This window comes from Lepisma saccharinum, chromosome 3 (assembly GCF_977018435.1).
Source record: "Lepisma saccharinum chromosome 3, izLepSacc3.1, whole genome shotgun sequence".
Lineage (NCBI taxonomy): Eukaryota > Metazoa > Arthropoda > Insecta > Zygentoma > Lepismatidae > Lepisma > Lepisma saccharinum.
Window position 1 is genome coordinate 111,089,528 of NC_139231.1, and position 18,188 is coordinate 111,107,715.

Below are 18,188 nucleotides of genomic sequence, written 5' to 3' on the forward strand. Positions count from 1 at the left end.
GCTTTTCCAGCTTCTCCTTTGGCACGTTCGGGATCAAAAGCGTGTGGATCGCTAAATACAGTCTCCAAAATTTAATGTTCGAACTCTCTCTCCTCTACAGAAATCCCTTGACAATCTAAGATTTAACACTTTATCAAGAGCTTCATATCTCCCCCTTTAAATTTAATACTCAATCAATTTTATACTTAAACTGCTGATATTGAAGAGTAGATATTATCTCCTGCAAAAAAATAATTTTCAGTCTCCACACCAGAATTTCCGCAACAGTCTTAAGACAATAGCAATACACAAGAATTACATATTCCCTCAATTTAATGCTCAATCCCCCTCTAACCCACATCATAATTAAGGCCTAATATGTAAAAGTTGGATATCTCCCCCTCCCCCAACCTTCGATAATACCCTTAAACACTTTCTTTTCTTCATCTAGTGGATTAAATATGGTGCATTTAAGGTGTAAAATGTTTACATATATTTTGGAAAAAGATATAAATGTTGAATTTTATATTATTTAAGGGAAAAAATCCCCCCAAAATATATCGATGTCGCAACTTGCTCCATAATCCCCCCCACTGTGGGCAGCCCTGAACCTAACAATGAAAGCATTCCGTGGTGATGTCAGAACGCAATGTTGTTCTCGCGTTGTGCGATAACAGAGACCCCTACTTCTGTGGCGCCATACATTGATTTCAAGGAGACGGAATTATTGACGCGTGTAATGTGTGTGAATTCTGTGTGAGTTTAGTATTTTTTACAGATTGTCGATGTTTCCGTACTGTTATTAATACCAAAACTTGTAAATTAAATATCCACCATATGCTCAAATGGGCTTTAGTTGTAAGGGAAGCCTTTACAAAAAGGCCTCTCCGATGGCGCAGTGGTTACGTCGTCGCCTTGTAATCAACGGGTCCCAGGTTCGATACCTGGTAGAAGCATATGGCACGGTGCTTTGGATCCCACTTCAAACTGTAGGTCCACTCCCGATTAGACGTCCTCTGCATAAAGTGGACTTGAAACAATAATTCAATCAATTTAAACCTTTACAAAAGACACCCAAATGGCATCAGCCGGCCTCCGTGGCGGACTGGTTAACGGCGTGCCAAGAGGCCAGGGGTCCGGCTTCGAGCCCCGACTTGGCCATGGGTGTTTTCTGTGAGTGTTCATGAACTTCATCATATTATCACTCATCCTCATCGTCACGATTAACCAAAGGTGGCAAAAAGGCGACGTTAAATGTAAAATCAAATCGCATTCTATCTTCCACGCATCACACCCTGGAATTTGCATTCAGGCAGGCAAGCGAGGTTCTGGTGCCTGCATCCACAGCCAGTATAATCATCTATGATTTTATTTTAGTTTTGTTATTTAGCGTCGCTTTTTTGCTACTTTTGGCTAATCGCGAGGACGGTGATGAGTAATGATATGATGAAATTGATGAAGGGACACTCACAAAGAACACCCATGCCCTGGCGGGATTCGAACCCGGGACTCCTGGCGTTGTACCGCGCTGAGAATAATCCTCTATGGCGTTTGTCTGTTGCCCTGTCAGTATGTATTTGACCCTTCATCCATATCAGTCACCATTTATCCTCATCGTCACGATTACTAAAAAAAACTGCAGAAAAAAAACATCGGTCAACTCAAACAATCTGGAATGCTATAGTTTAAAATTTTATCCGAATTTGGTCTGCCTAGTTTCGATTCGAAAAGTTGGCATGGATGTACGAAGTGTGAGCACTCAGCTTGCGAACTTGGGAATTAACTGGGGAGAAATCCAGGAGATTTTATTGCTTCGTGAAAAATGCATGGGATTTTGCTAATTTCCCTTGAAATTTTTATGTCGTGGCCTGATTACAGAGCTAACAGTGCAGTTTGCATTTCGAAGGTTGTGTGGGCCTCCCCCATGGCGCAGTGGTAGCGTCATTGCCTTGTAATCAAGGGGTCCCGGGTTCGATACCCGGTGGAGGCACAAGTGGTTCGGATCCCACTTTAAACTGTAGGTCCAGTCCCGATTAGCCTTACTGTGCATAAAGTGGACTTAAAACACCAACTCAAACCAACTCAAACTCGAAGGTTGTGTAATTAAATTTCACTCTCTGATTATGAGAAGGACACTCCCTGCATCTATAGCTCGTTCGCATACATTTGGGTCTGTCATCATCCCACCATTTCCGTGGAATGATCGAAGAATACCTCATGATATTCGGCCTATAGGGAGCTGAATCCACAACCTGCCGAGTGCGAAGTTTGACATACTTGGTGAGGGAACGCAGGCGAAATGCGAAAGGAGAAAAAATATAGAGCTATCCCCTATGCATTGTATAATGCCACGAAGGCACATAAAGGGCATGGAGGTAGGCCCCTATGCATTCTCGATCTCGGAATGTGATCAGCACCACGCTTCCGCCCCCCTTCTCTCAGGCTTGTCCCCTAGGTTGATTAGGGTCTGGGTGAGCCCCAGAATCGCTTTATGAACGAATATTAAGGCTTAAAAGAATATATTTTAATTATGACTTTGAAGGTCATTAGTTTGAAATTAAAATACCCACATGAGACCCAATACTTCCGCATGGCAGTCAGACGCCCTACCATTGGACCCTTCTAATGAATGGTAAAAGAAGAAAGCATAACTAGAGCATAGTGTGGAGATTAATTTGGTTTATTTTACTTTGCTTTTCTGCCATTTTGATAAGGTCGGCCATAGTATGGAGAACATCAGCTATGTGACCGCAGTACAATTGTTACCTGCAGATGTTTGCTCGAGCCTTTGGAGACAAGTGAGGGGATTCATAGCCGAACTCCATGGCGTAGTGGTTACAACAGCGCTCTACGATTCCAGGGGTCTAGGGTTCAAATCGAAGCCTGGGCATGTTTGTTCTTGGTGAGTGTCGCTTCATCATTGTCATAATATCATTAGTCATCCTCATCGTCGCGATTAGCCAAAAGTGACAGAAAAGCGATGCTAAATAACAACAGTCAAATGAGGTGATTCTTCTATAGTTTAACGTACTAATAGTGAAGTTTGTGTCTCTCACATTCTCCTCCTAATTCGAGTACTGTTTGAACGTTTAGAATGAAAAATAAAGTGCTATTTTCTTTTATAAAAAATCAAAAATAAATAATAAAAAGATAATAAAATAAGTATAAAAAAAAGAAGTAAGGACGCCGTACCACAACCCTACAGAACGCCAAACTGTTGCGTGTTTAGAATCCAATTTCAGGTGACATATTTTTCAGCGGTATCGATTCCGGTTTAATTTTTGGTGACACTTTTTTGTTTGTGCTGGTTACAGTTTTATTTCGGTTGACATTGTTAGCGATACCAATTTCGGATGGCTCATTTTTAGCGAGTTTTATTTCGGGTGACACATTATAGTGGTACCAACTACGGTTTCATTTCTGGTGACCCTTTTTATTCTGTGCCAATTAGTATTCTTTTGCAGTTGTGCAAACCCAATGACACTGAAGCCAAGATTGGTTTTTGGACATAGAGAAGACTTTTCTCTTTTTCCCTATTCATCCCTGCGCATGGGTTTGGCTAAACTTGAGTATAAAATTTCTACGGACCTGGCGCCTTTTTCGCTCGTGTGGCAACACTTGCTGCATTTGGCTCGATGGCACTTTGGCCGGCCGAGGCATGGTCCAATGAAGGGCGTGTAAGGTGGGTAGAAGTGGCCACCAATCATTCGGCTCCTTGAAGTGTATCCAACCGATAATCACATACTTCAGCGGTTACCCGTCGCTGATTGAGGACGGCCCTCTCGAGAGGAATCTCGACCTCCCATTGGCCCAACGAGGTAGAGATCGTGCTCTTTTATGCCGGCATCGATTTACCGTCGGTGGTTCCGGAGTCAATTGCTTCGGATGCCTTGTCTCCCTTGGATACACTTGTTCACCGAGCTGAAATTTGCAGCCTTAAGCTGATTGCCTGTTGAGCTAGCTTTCCTACTTATAAATCGTACTTGGCAAAGAACCTGGTAAAAGAAAATCGATACTGGACTACAACTTTTCGTTATACACACACACACACTCTCTCTCTCTCTCTCTCTCACTCTCTCTCTCTCTCTCTCTCTGCGTCATTCTTTTTCTTTCCCTCTACTTTCCTATTTTTCTCTTTCTGTCCCTGCCGTTATCTTTATTTCTCCCTATCTGTCACCATCTATACTTCTCCCCATTTTCCTGTGTCTTTTCTCCTCCCTATTTCCCCTCTCTCCTCTTTCCCCTCCCCCTTTCAATCTTTCTTGCTCTCCCTCCCCCTCTCTTCCCATCTTTCTCTTATATCCTATATTTCTATCTCCTTCAGGTTTTCACCCCCCTCTTTCTCTCGTTATTCCTTTTCTCTATTTCTCTTTCTCCCTCTATCTGTCTTTCTCACATTCCATCTTTTCCTTCCAATATATCTTGTCTGCCTATTTTTTCTTTCCCTGGGCCTCTCCGTAGTGGTAGCGTCGTCGCCTTGTAATCAAGGGGTCCCGTGTTCGATACTCGGAGGGGGCAGATAATGGTTCGGATCCCACTTTAAACTGTACGCCCAGTCCCGATTAGCCTTACTGTGCATAAAGTGGACTTAAAAACACAAACTCAATTAATCAATCTTTCTTCCGCTTTCTCTGTTTCTCACCATCTTACCTTTCTTTCCCTCCCTGTGTCTCTGATCCCATCTTTCTCTCTATCCCTGTTTCCTATTTTCTTGTCTTTCCCTGACCCTCTCTCTTTCTTCTATTTTATCCCTTCTCACTCTGTCTTTCTCACTCTCCTTCTCTAGCGTCTGTATTTCACTTCCTATATCTTTCATTCTTTCGTTTTTGTCTCTCCTTCTTTCTCTCGTTTTTTCTCCCACTTTCTATCTTATTCTTTCTGTCCCTGTCCTGGTTGAATGAATGATCCCATATTAATCTACAACAGAGACAAATGAGCGATACACAGGCAGTATTGAAACAGGAAACTTCAAGTTATTCTGTTGACGTTCGCGGAATTGAAGATTACTTGACAGTCTCTGCATAAGATTGGCTGACAGACGATGCGGCTCCATTTAACTGCGCTCCACATCTTGGAGAACTGGCTGCAGTCGCAGAGTCCCGGGCATATCCCTGGAATCATCAGCCAATCAACCGTGAGAGCGAAACTAAATAACGAAACTCGGTTAAGGCGATGCGCCTGGTCCAGTTGGGAGTTTGGAGTTAATTAAACAAACCCCTCAGACCTCAACTGCATCCTCTGCAAATGGCCATGCTGAGAAGGAGGGAGTTAGGGCAGGATGGGTCTAATTCTCTATCGCGAATCCGTAGGAAATTGTTGTGGTGGTGCGCGCAGTACCAAGAGAAAAATGTTGTCTTTAAGCTTTTGGATCCCAAGCGTCTCGATCGAGATACCCAAATGTAAGCCTCACTGTCCCAAGCATCTCGATCGAGACGCTGTGTCAAGGTCGTAGTTTTTACGTTATAACTTTTTTATTTTTGGCTAGAATTTCGATTTTTTTATATTGTTCCTAACACATGTATTTAACAGAAATGTTTCTTGCACCTTTTTTTTTCTTCATGAAAATGGAGGTGAAAAGGCGGGAAAAGCGACTTCTCTTTTGCGTCTCTTTTCAAGGGAAAATATAAATTTCAAACATTTCAACAATTTTTAAAAATAATTTTTGGGTGTTTTCTCCCTTCCCCGTCCATATATACGCCAAATTTGCATAAATTTTGCATTTTGTGCATTTTGACATTTTGGGGGGGGGCGGGGGGAAACGCCATTTTTTTAAGAAAAGTATTTTAGAGGGGATTTCCCCCTTTTCCCCCTCCATATATACGCCGAATGTGCATAAATTATATATCGTCTGAATCTGTGATTCATTCTGCGTACAACGGTATATAGTTCATATCTCCAGGGCAAATAGTCTCTGAGGTAAAGTCATTTCAAGGTACCGCTGTATTTTGAAGGTTGAATCAGTGGCATTCATTTTGGGATGTACAACTCAAGTTACATTGGTCATATGATAATAATGCAAATATTTTTGTGTTCCTTACATGTCAGCGATCATTTTCATGTGCATGTCGACACTGTCATGTACTTTTTTCGAGGGGGCGGGAGGGGGGCGAAACCCCATTTTTTTTAAAAAAAAAGTTTTTTCAGGGGATTTCCCCCTTTCCCCCTCCATATATACGCCGAATTTGCATAAATTTCATATAGTCTGAATCTCTGGTTCATTCCGCGTACAACGGTATATCACTCATCTCTCTAGGGCAATTAGTCTCCGATCTACACTCATTTAATTGAAACTCTGCATTTTGCTCAAAATCGGCTCGGGACAGTGAGGCTTACTTGTGAAAATGGCCTTGGGACTCAAAAGGTTAAGTCTACTTTTCACTCAGATAGACTAACCACGACTGCACCTAGAATTTAAATTTGGTTTGATTGATTGGATTTAATTTACTTCGCCTTTTTGCCTCTTTTGGCTCACTGTGAAGATTAGGATGAGTGGTAATAAGATGAAATTGATTAAAGGACAATCACAAACTCACGCACACAACATGAGACCCACAGAGGATTATACTGGCCGTGAACCCACACGCCAGAGCCCCGCAAAATGTAGTTGAGGGCGTACTGCGTGGGAGGTTGACATTTGGGTGTCTTCACAAAGGGTCATCCCTTACACCCAAGTTTAAATTTGGATCGCAACCACTGTGTACCTGCACCGAGGATCAAATCCGGGACCCCTTGATTATAAGGTGTCCTCCACAAAACAAACGAAACAGAAAATTAAACTCAAAATTCAATAACGGTTATGTATAACTTTCTTCTAAACTGCAAGAAATATCAAGCAATACCTGGCAACTTTTTTGTTTCTTCTCCTAATGTGAAATACTCTGGTGAACCGCTCTTAAGGAAGTAATAGATGCAAAGAGAAGAACATTTTGCCGTCATCGCGGTTTATGACGTTACCCAGGCAATAAAGAGGGAGCCCCAAAAATGTATAGTCTTCAACAAACAAAATCTCTAAATTTATACAGAGCTTTTACGATATTTCACTCACAGGAGATATACTACCTACTATCGATTAGCCAAAGTGGCAGAAATGCGACGTTAAATATACTAAATGGAGCAAAACAACTCAAGGAGATATGCTATGTGTAAATTTCAGTAGAAAAATCAGGCTTGACCAGGACTGGAACTCTAGTCTCTGCCCTACCATCAGAGCCATCGAGCCAGCCCTGGTTTCGCCTGATTTTTCACTGTAATTGTGTTTAGTGGTGTCAGAGACAATTTCACAGGTAAATCAGCGACATCTAAAAATCAGGCGAAAACATGGCTGGCTCGGTAGCTTAGTTGGTGCAGCAGTGGCACGGTATACCAGACTTCGAGTCTACATTTCTCGCTGAAATTTGTACTTGATAGGATAACTATGACTCATGTTTGACTTCTACAATTACAACGGGTGCTCAAAGTGATCATCATAAGGATCCAGACACTTCTGACGTCGGCGAACTAATTTTCGAGGGCAACGTTGGCCGAAGTGTCCAGTGGGATCGCTGCTCACGACATTTCAGATTCTTCAATACCATGGCTATCAAACTTATCATTCAGGAAAACTGTTTGGTAGTGTATCATGCATGATAGTACATTATATTAGCAGTGTTTCCGAAAACATATTGCTTCCATTCAACAAACATTCCCTTTCGCGGCTCACCTCCGGAATAGCGTAGTTGCTAATCCCTCCACCCTTCCTGTAATCAAGAGATTTCGGGTTCGGTTCTTAGGGGGAGGCAAGTCACGGGGAGGTTCGGGTTCCATTTTAAACTGTAGATCGAGTCCAAACAGCATCTCTGAGCTTAAAGTGGGCATAAAACAAATATTTTTAACTTGTAGATCGTCAATTCCTGACAGTTTGATAATATGAGAAATTTCAGTTCTTGTGTTGCGATCGTGTCCGATTTTGGATATGTTGATCTCCACATCATCTTGTAGGCTACCGAAGCAGTCTCAGCACCGAGCATTTTTTTTCCATATATCTACCCGCCTAATCTGTTCATCGCCGTCATAAATTGGGAGACGTAAGCTTACACTCAAACATTACAGAAGATACACAGAAGCACGTCTAAATCAATCAATTTTAACATTTTTTTTATGCTTCCCTAATGCCAAATTGCCATCCTGATCCCTGTAAGGTTTCGAGAACGAGTATTTCGTGGTCCAACTTACAAAGCTGCATTAATCTCCATACTTGGAAAGTTCCCTTTTCGTAACGGAGCACACTGGATGTGCTGGAGGATTACGACAGAGCCTGCCGCTTCCATTCAAATACAAATCTATATTGTCCGAAGCCCCTGGAATTTGTGTTGCAGTTTGTATTTAATCCTGTTCGGAAATGTCCTAGTTTGGAATTGTGCTCGTCGTCCGTAATCCTCTAACGAGGTTTGTTCGGGATATAGAAAAAAATTGTGGCGTCGCACGAACTCATAAAACACAGAATGGGAATCCTCTTGTTTTTTGTTTTTTGTTTCTTTATTCTTTCTTTTTTACTTGCGATTTGTTCTGTTTCAATTGTTCGTGTTGTTTGGTTCATATACCCGATATTATTTTTTCAGATTTTTTTTCTGGCAATATTTTCTGCAGCGCCCACAGAGCCACTCTTGCTGTCACGGATGGACGGTTTAACTCGAATAACTTTCAAATGACACTTGTTTTACTTAAACCAGTTGCTGAAATTAAAGCCCTAACATGTTATCTTCCAATAATCATGGATTTTTACTTCATAATGATATTAATATTTATACAAACTGATGAAAAGTGTATCAAGGATATTACAAGTACTACAACATCCATGGCACGTGTTTGAACAGACCGTCACACCCACAGGCCACGCACAGCCATCTCCCATGGTCATTTGCTGCAAGGGCTGGACCCTCCAATTTGTCGCGTATGTAATACTATTTTAAGTGTTCGACATACTCTTATTGGATGTTCCGATTTAACTTTTCTCAGACAAACTTTTAATCTTCACAACTGCTTATCCATGTTGGGAGATGATGACAGTGATGTCAAATGTAGTTTTTTTTACAAGAGCGGGCGGGCCTTTTACACTGTTGTTGAGGAAGTGTTTCGATTATCCTTACCTTTTCTAACGTGTTGTGTTGTGTATATCCCTTCACAACCTTATACTTTTAATATTTTTCAAAGGGCTCTTTACATCCCTTTTTTATCATCAAAATAAGGATATTAGATAAGGCGGTTTTTCCTCCTAAACTTAAAAGAGTGTAAAATGGCCACACGTGTCGAAGCACCCAAAAAATTTAACTCCTTCATTATTTCAGCTGAAGTGGCTCCAAGCCCGAATTTGTTGTATCTTTTGTTACTTTTTTTAATATTTGTTTATTATCTCTCTTGCTTAGATACCAGGATGGACTGTAATTTATTTGAAAATACCTGGAAATGACAGGGAAACATGTAACGTTAGAACCCCAATGCAACAAGTAACAATACGGCGAGATGTCTTCCGGAGTTTGTTAGGACATTCACGGAAGATCTAAAACCACCACAGGATTTTTCGGAACTCAGTAATTTTGTTGTATTGTTATTTTTACTTCCGCAAGAAGATTCAAGTTCCATTCTCATGAATATTTATCGTATCTAAAATAACAAATTAAAAGAAACGTGATTAATTCACATCTTCCTTCTGAGAAAGCCTAACTTGGTGCAACGTGTAACGAAATAGCGGGATTAATATTACACTGGGGAAGGAGGGGGGGGGATCTTGTTAATGCAAATGCATTCGAATAGGTGCGGCCCTCGAACGGAAGCTAGTTATACATTGTAGTGTATTTTCGGTGTTTTCCAAGAAGCAAAGTTCCAGATTCGCCCAAGGGAAATCGGAGTTTGCGTTCGCATTGTAATTGGAATTCCATATTTCCTTTCCCCTCCCCCTCTCTCGTTGGCTCTTTATCTTGTGAAATGTTTAAACGGCGTATTTGCATAACGATTTTGGCAGTTACTATGTAATCTGCATTGCAGACGACCAACTTTTCGTACTGGTTATATCCACCATTAGGGGTCGAGATCTTGACGGCTTTGTGAAATTCCAAACGAGTGCATAAAGTGGACTTAAAGCAACAATTCAATCAATCTAAATCCATTAGTGGCAATCTGGAAGTTATGGAGCGTAGTTGCGTATATTCAGGGTAAAAATTCCTTTTTCCAGGCTTCGTAGCGTCGAATCGAGGAGTCAGACACAAAAACGTTACTAGGGAAAGTTGTTTCCCTCAATACCTCTGTGCCCTGTAAACCTTTGTGCGATGACACTCTGTATTATGCTGTTTATACTATACATTTCGAGACGAGAACGGTACGGAATTCGACACAAGGAGTCTCGTTTAATCTCGATACCATACATAATGGCATTTGACGAATCTAACAATTTCGTTATGTGTTTAAATTCATTCTGCCGGCGCACCTTAACTGTTTCACAGTAATTTTTCCCCCTTTTTGTTTCAGATGCAGCTTGACGATGCTCTAAACCAGTTGGAGGCCGCTGATTTTGGCGAATGGGTAAGTTGCATTAAAAAAGAAAAAAAAACAACTTATATTCACTTGTCATGTATTGTTATAAAATATAGACCACCTAACACTGAGAATCAAAATGTCAAGAACTCAAGAGATGGTTTCGAATATGCGATTTTACCAAGTTTACTTCTGCCATTAGGTTGAATTCATTTATGAAATTGGTGGTTGATAGTGATTATTCGGTGAAGTTCCACAAAATAAAAGTTGTCCCTTGTGTATTACATGGTGACATGGAGTCACATAGGGGATGTGTGGGACGGGCCCCACACATTTCTCGATCTCCTTAATAGAGGAGGTTATCACATCTTCATACACAACCCCACATTGTTGTCCCATATACCTATTGATGGGGGCTGGGTGAGCCCCAGAGTCGCTTACGTGGGAATAGACTTGGAAAAATTCCCACCTGACATCGAGCTTGAGTCTTCCGCTTGACAGTCACTCGCCCTGCCAACTGGACCACCACAATTTAAAAAAGAAATATGAGAATTTCAAAAAAGAAAACGTAGCTTTTTCCTCCTCTTTTGAATAATGGTGGTGCGGCCCTCGTGGCGGAGTGGTTAGCACATCGCGCTACAACGCCAGGGGTCCCGGGTTCGAATCCCGGCCTGGGCATGTTTGCGAGTGTCATTCATCAATTTCATCATGTCATCATCTTCGTAAATTAGCCAAAAGTGGCACAAATGTCGAAGTAAAATAAAGCAAATCGATCAATAATGATGGTGAGGATATGATAAGGATACATAAGGTAACATGCGTGTCAAAGTCAGGATTCGAGCCCCGAACGTGCTCAGTCAGTGAGGCTGTGTTGTCGTTAATCATCCTTATTGAGTCCATAGGCACATAGAAATAGGTGCCCGACTCCAGACAATGCTAAAATCTACATAAGGCAAGTTTGGTAAGTTGAAATAGTGTAGAACTAAGCAAATACAAAGCAAGTTGCAGTACTAATTACACCAACCGAAAATTACCTAAAAGCAAACAAACACGAAATGGAAACAGCGTCGTTTGGAACAGCGCAAACAGTCATTATAACGTCCACACGTATATCTCAAGGATTTTACGTACGTCTGTCAGCTTTCCGCTCAGCGGAGACTAAACTAATTATAGGAATGTCGAAGAACTGGCGGTGCTGAAGGGGTTTTGCCTGCAGGGGCCGTAATAGTGTCCACAGGAGCCCTTTTGTTCCTGCAGTAACGAAGTTGGGCAGTCCCAGGATGTGCCAGTCGGTTAGTTAACTTGCAAAATGGAGTGTCCCTCGTGCATTAATTAGTAGCGTGGTTCTTGATTACACTGGACGTGAAGGTATGAGAGTTTTTTTCTGAATAGAGTCAAAAAAAAAGGTGAAAATACTTTTCTTTCAAAATACTCTTGCCCCAGGCATACGTGGTAGAAATCCGGTTTTACTATTGTTGTCTTAACGATTTCATTGGACAGGTTTTATTTTAACGTGGATACACGAGGGGTGCCTAATAGCTAAGATTACCAGATCACTATACGCAAAATATAAAGTTTGTCGAAAAGTTCCCAGTAAATACTGTAATATGTAAAGAATGTAATCATAAAACTAGAGACAGTTACAATCTTTGGAATTATACAAAACTAGTGCCAAAAAATCTAAGTTTTTTTTCTCTTATCAGCCAATTGTGCTGGCATCAGTGATAAGACAAACGTAAACAATTAATTTCCGTGTTTTTCTGTAGCAATGAGAACTGCATTTTCTTAATGCAAAGATAGAGTGTTTACATTTAAATATATGGTGTTGTTTTTTTTATGAATGGAAACGTGTTTACTTCCTAATACTGTTATTTCTCTTGTAGAGCGAGGACCACTACGGCTGCCAACGATTGTATACAATAGTGGGGACCTGTTTGTATTATAAGGTATGTAGATTACGATTCTTGATACCTTTTCCTTTGTTCGTTAGCTCTATATTGTGTAAGTTTTATGTCGCCCCCTCATGGGTAAACTTTTCGTTGCATTTCCTTTAAATGGATTTGCCAATGCCGGTCTATGTTGTGCCGTGCCGACCGTTTATAGAACTTTCGTCCCTAACGATGACGACAAAAAAACTTCTCGACTTAGAAAACAGGGAATAACCTGTGTGTCACCAAATGCACCCACGTAAAAATTACTTTGATGATATTTACACTCAAACGCCTTACACCTTATTATTACTGTTGATACTGACGTCCAGCTGCATAATTTATTATTGGTTCAAAATTTATCGACAATGAAGACGCATTTATGAATTGCAAAATTCAGAACAAAAAGTAATCTCCATGGCCCACTTTTCGCCACTTTTTCTCCCGCACTATGCTAAACCTTTTCCAGAAAGGGAAATATACTGCCTTTGCCCCCCCCCCCCCCCGTTTTGGCACCTCGCACCCTCGGTTTTGGAACCCAATCGCCGCCACTGTAGCTCTTTCACTGTTCAGAGCTACCAAGTAACATTTCGATGAATGGCGTGTAGTCAGCATATCGACTCCGATCACTGATTTTACTCTGGCATGTTGTACGATACCCGAGATAGAACCAGAAAATGTAATCTCGCTGTCCTGTACTTTCGCGGTTAATGCATGCGCGCTTGCGTCTATTGTTACGCGCTCGTACGCTAAAATTCCTCGGTTGTTGGGTTAGGCTTGTTAGTTATCTTACCATAAATAATACATTTGCGGTGTATTTATGCTAAGGGAACCAAACCTAACAGGCTGCTACTGATCGTATTAGGCGCCAGAGTCGAAGTGCAATTCGAAAGATTTTCGCTCCCAGTCCAGGCTTCAAGACTGACCTGCGAGATCATTCTGGAAGGATATTCGCTTCAAGTACGGTCTTGCACCTTTCGGACACTGCCAAAGGAGCATGCCAAAGTAGCTGAAAAAGAGAAAAAATTGGAAAAGAACAAACGCCACGATGCAAACTACCCCTCTCTGACGCCGCCTATATTTGTTAAAAGCACCGGAACAGAGCTGAGTGGCCATCGCAATGAACTCAGATTATCAGCTTGTAACATGAAACCCTGCACATTACCCCCTCCCCTAAGGAACGAGCTCGAATTACGTCTCTGTAAGAATGGAAGTTATGAAGCTTTTGTTGTACCTGAATGAGTTTTTAACAAGAATAGAGGCATGTGTAATCTATCTGTTATGAAAACCCATTTGTCGAGATTCGAAAGAGAAATTCTGGTCCACGTTTTATTTCATAAAGAAAAAAAACAACACCACCATCCCCCACCCCGACAACTTCAACTCCCCCTGCCTTTCGCATAATGAGAACTTTTGTTTTCGGAGAAAGTCTACGCTAATGAGATTTCTGTTTATCCAGGGCAGCCCTCTCTCAAAGTTTCAACTTTTCGTTCCTAATGAGTTCCAGGGTAGAATTCGGCGGGAAGCACCGAATGCTATCTTGAATGTTGTCCACTTTGAAACATTGCTTCGTTGTCGAGAGGGAGTGAATTATGAACCTGTTGTAGGATAACGACGATAATTCCTCTGCTGTTGTGTCCCACTTCGCAGTGACGTCATTAGAGAAGTGAGTAGGGAGTGCTACTGGAATTCCGTTGATGCGTCAACACATATTTATTGTTGCCAGCAAGTTCTTAGTTTTAGAAAGAGCCAAAAATGATTGTGGGTAGTGGGTATCTACTTCGGGATGTTAGTCACCAGCAAATGCATCCCCTCCTTTCTCCGTCACTCCCTCTTTCTTTCACTCAAGCAGGCCCGGTTTTATACAGGGTGTCGCATACAACACCAACAAACTTCTAGGGCACCTTGAGGACCTCAAGACGAACAATATATCTTAGTAACGTTTGCATGAACGCTATGAGAGCTATATAGCTGTGTAAGCTCTCTCCCTCTCTCCCTCTCTCTCTCTCTCTATATATATATATATATATAGACATACACACACACACAAATGTGTGCTATAACTGTGGGTGTGACACATATTACTGCAACTTCTTTACAAAGCTTGTTTTTTTTTTCATTATTAAGTTAGTACTTTCATGAAGTGTAGCCAGGGTTGAGGATGAGCAATTAAGGCATGTTTGAGTGTTTGCCCGGGAGGACTTTGTTACCCCATTCCAAGCATAATTCTGTGCATGGTTTTATCTCCTCCCATCCTCCGTTGCTCATGTGTATGTATCTCTCTCTCCCGCGGCGAGTTCATTAGGACGCAAAACAGATTAGAATCGGGTCACGTGTAGACCAGGGAACGAGAAAAAAAAACGGGAAAGATAATAAGCCACTTTTTTCTTCCAAATCTCCATGAAGCTCTGTTAGCATTCGCGTCGCCCGCGGTGGTGGGTGTGTAGGTTGGATATCCCCCAAAAGTCCTCACTGTTGCATAGTCCAACTCCCCTATTTTTTTCCATTCTCCTCTTCCCTATCTTTCCTGAAGTGAGATCGCCTCTGCATGTAAGTTTATCAGATTTGCAAAATCAGATTACAAATCTGCATCTTGATATTTCTGGAGAACAGAATTAGATTTCGAGCATACACGGTATTTAATATAGGATATAGAAACACCGGAAATTTGAATGCTGTATATCAGTGGTGGTGACCCTTGCCAAAGACACTCAAATGTACACGTCCCTTCCTGTAGTACACCCTGGACTGCATTTGGGACACTTACGAGACTGGCGTCTGGACTCGCAGCCAGTATAATCCTCTGTGGGGATCGTGTTGTGTCCTTTCATCCATCTAGTCTTATCAGTCACCATTCATCTTCATCTTCGCAATTAGCCAACAGTGGCAGAAAAGTGAAGTAAAACAAACTGAATCAAAATTTAAAGAAATATAGTATATCAGGCTATTCAGAAAGTACAGTCACCGGCAATAAAAATGGCACATCTGTAGATCCTGAAATACTCGCTTCCCTGCAAGGTGTTATGTGTGTTGCCTAACTCTACGGCGATAAGTGGATTTTATTGGTAACGTCTACCACCGATGTAGAGTTAGGCAACACACATAACGCCTTGCTGGGAGGCGAGTATTTCAGGATATACGTAGATGTTCCATTTTTATTGCCGGTGACTGTACTTTCTGAATTGCCTGATATACAGTAAAACCTCGTTAATCCGGACCCCGATAAGCCGGACTTGGCTTAATCCGGACAGGCAAAAGGCAAGAAAAAAGCAGAATGCAAGGTTTTAAATGTGGCTATGAGTCAACGAGAACTTCCCAAAAGAAAGGCAGTCAACCACTGATGTTATTCTGTTTCCCGCAGACTTTGTACTGTATAGTGTATTTAGGCCTATGCCCTTTAAATGCACCATAATAAACATGTTTTGTTGCTATAAACGAAGTTTTAATGCACTTTCAGGGTGGCGACAGACCTGGAAAATCTGGAAAACCGGGAAAAGTCAGGGAATTTGAGGTGTCAAAAAAAGTCAGGGAAATGTCAGGGAATTTAGTCTTCATTGACTTCGAACACTCTTTTGACGAAAATTGTTATAACTCTGGCACTATGGGAGCAATCTACTTCGGATAACTTTTGTTTTGAAGCTAAAACATCAGCGCATGCAACGGTGTACAATTTAGAACACGGGACCGAGGAAGGGGGCGAATTTCAATGGAAAAAACAAAAATCTGGAGTTTGCCCACTCTTCTCCCGCTATTTTGGGGAGAAGGCGCGAACTTTAGTATTCTTTTCAAAGAATGGACATTTCTCAAGAGAATGAAACATGTTTTATGTTCTTGGGTGCCATACAAGTTGAATAATAAGCCAAAATGTGATATTTTTTTTTACGAAAAATGGGTAATTTGCATTTTTGGAGGAAAATTGTTATAACTCGGGCACTAAGAGAGCAATCTACTTCGGATATGTTTTGTTTTGCAGGTAAAACATCATAGCATGCAACCGTGTACAATTCAGAATGCCGAACCGAGGAAGGGGGGTGGGGTTGCGACCCCCGAATTTCAATGGAAAAAACAAATATCTGCTACATTCTTTTCAATGAATGGACATTTCTCAAGAGAATGAAACATGTTTCATGTTCTTGGGTGCCATACAAGTGCCAAAATGTGAAACTGTTTTTTTACGAAAAATAGGTAATTTGCATTTTTGGAGGAAAATTGTTATAACTTGGGCACTATGGGAGCAATCTACTTCGGATAAGTTTTGTTTTGCAGATAAAACATCAGAGCATGCAACTGTGTACAATTCAGAATGCCGAACCGAGGAAAGGAGGTTTGGGGGAAGCGACTACCGAATTTCAATGAAAAAAAAAACATAAAAATCTGGAGTTTACCTCCTCTTCTCCCGCTATTTTAGGGAGAGGCGCAAACCTCTCTTCAAAGAATGGACGTTTCCAAAGATTGAAACATGTTTCATGTTCCTGGGTGCCATACAAGTTGAATAATGAGCCAAAATGTGAAACTCTGTTCGGAAATGTGGCATGGCTATGTTGCGGAGAGGGGGGAGGTTGGTTATCAATATGAATTTTCCAGGCTTGCTCCAGACCTGTGTCAGAGTTTCCGCCCAAAAGAGTATGAAGGTCCAAAAAGCACATTCATTTCGTAATCAGCACCATGATACCATATGGTATCATCGGGCCAGTGCGACCTTACTCTTATCATACCAAATGGTTGGTATCATCGGAGGAGTAAAGGTTAAGCCTCTAAATACCGTGCGTCCATTTCGATCTTCAGCCGAGAGATCGGGAGAAGCGTGGCGGGCGGCGCTGAAGGAGATGCCGACATTTCCGGCCTGCAATGCCCGCTTATTTTTATGGACATATGCAGACATGTATATAAATATTGCAAAACGAGCACTAACCTGTGTTACAAGAGTTGTTCAAAGTGATGTCCACCTACATTCACACATTCCTGGCATCGTTTGATGAAATTTTGATACACACGCAAAAGTTCTTCTTCCGTAATTCTTCCACGTTCTGCCCTTATATTGTCTTTTAGTTCGTCGATGCTATGAGGGTTATTTTGGTAGACTGTTTTTTAAGGTTCCCCACAAATAATAGTCACATGCGGTAAGATCTGGCGAACGTGAAGGTCATAAATCTCTAGAAATTATTCTGTCATCAAACACCTCCCTTACAGCGTCCAAGGAATCAGCGCCGTTATGGGCTGTGGCTTAATCTTATTGAAAATACTCATATTGTCTCTCATTATCTGATAACAACTGAAATTTAGAAGTGATAGCGAGGTTATAACAGCTGCCGAACAGTTTTTTGCAGACCATGAGAAATCCTTTTTTTTTGGAGGGGTTAGAGAAGTTGGAGCAACAAAGTGCCAAGTGTGTAGACCTTAGGGGAGAATACGTTGAATAGCCTGAAACTTTCGTGCCTGTAGCTAAAGTCCTTCTGGGTCGGGCCGAGAACTTATCAGCCCCTTTCGTAACGTGAACCTTGCGACTGGCAAATCCAATCGTCTCACTGACACAACACACATACACACTGCAATAACACAAGCAGGTAACCAAGAATAAAACTCTTGCGCACAGTACGAAATTAACACGCTCTTGGTTTACAACTGCTCGCCACTATATTCACAGCTCTGTCTTAATCTAGTCGTGAAGGAACAAAAAACTCGAGCTCGGAGATTTTGGATTGCAAGGAAGCTCACGAAAACCATTGACTTTGAACGGTTTCGTCTGCAGCGTAATCTTGATACAGTGTTACACAT

General features: G+C 41.5%; 1 protein-coding gene across 1 annotated transcript in view; it reads left to right on the top strand.

Moving 5' to 3' along the window:
* in (inturned planar cell polarity protein) overlaps positions 1–18,188 on the top strand; it is a 211,232-nt gene that overhangs the window by 148,657 nt on the left and 44,387 nt on the right. Inside the window, exons 10-11 of the mRNA XM_083119708.1 lie at positions 10,480–10,533; positions 12,369–12,431. Coding sequence (XP_082975834.1) covers positions 10,480–10,533; positions 12,369–12,431 — 117 coding nt within the window. The remainder of the gene's footprint in view (positions 1–10,479; positions 10,534–12,368; positions 12,432–18,188) is intronic.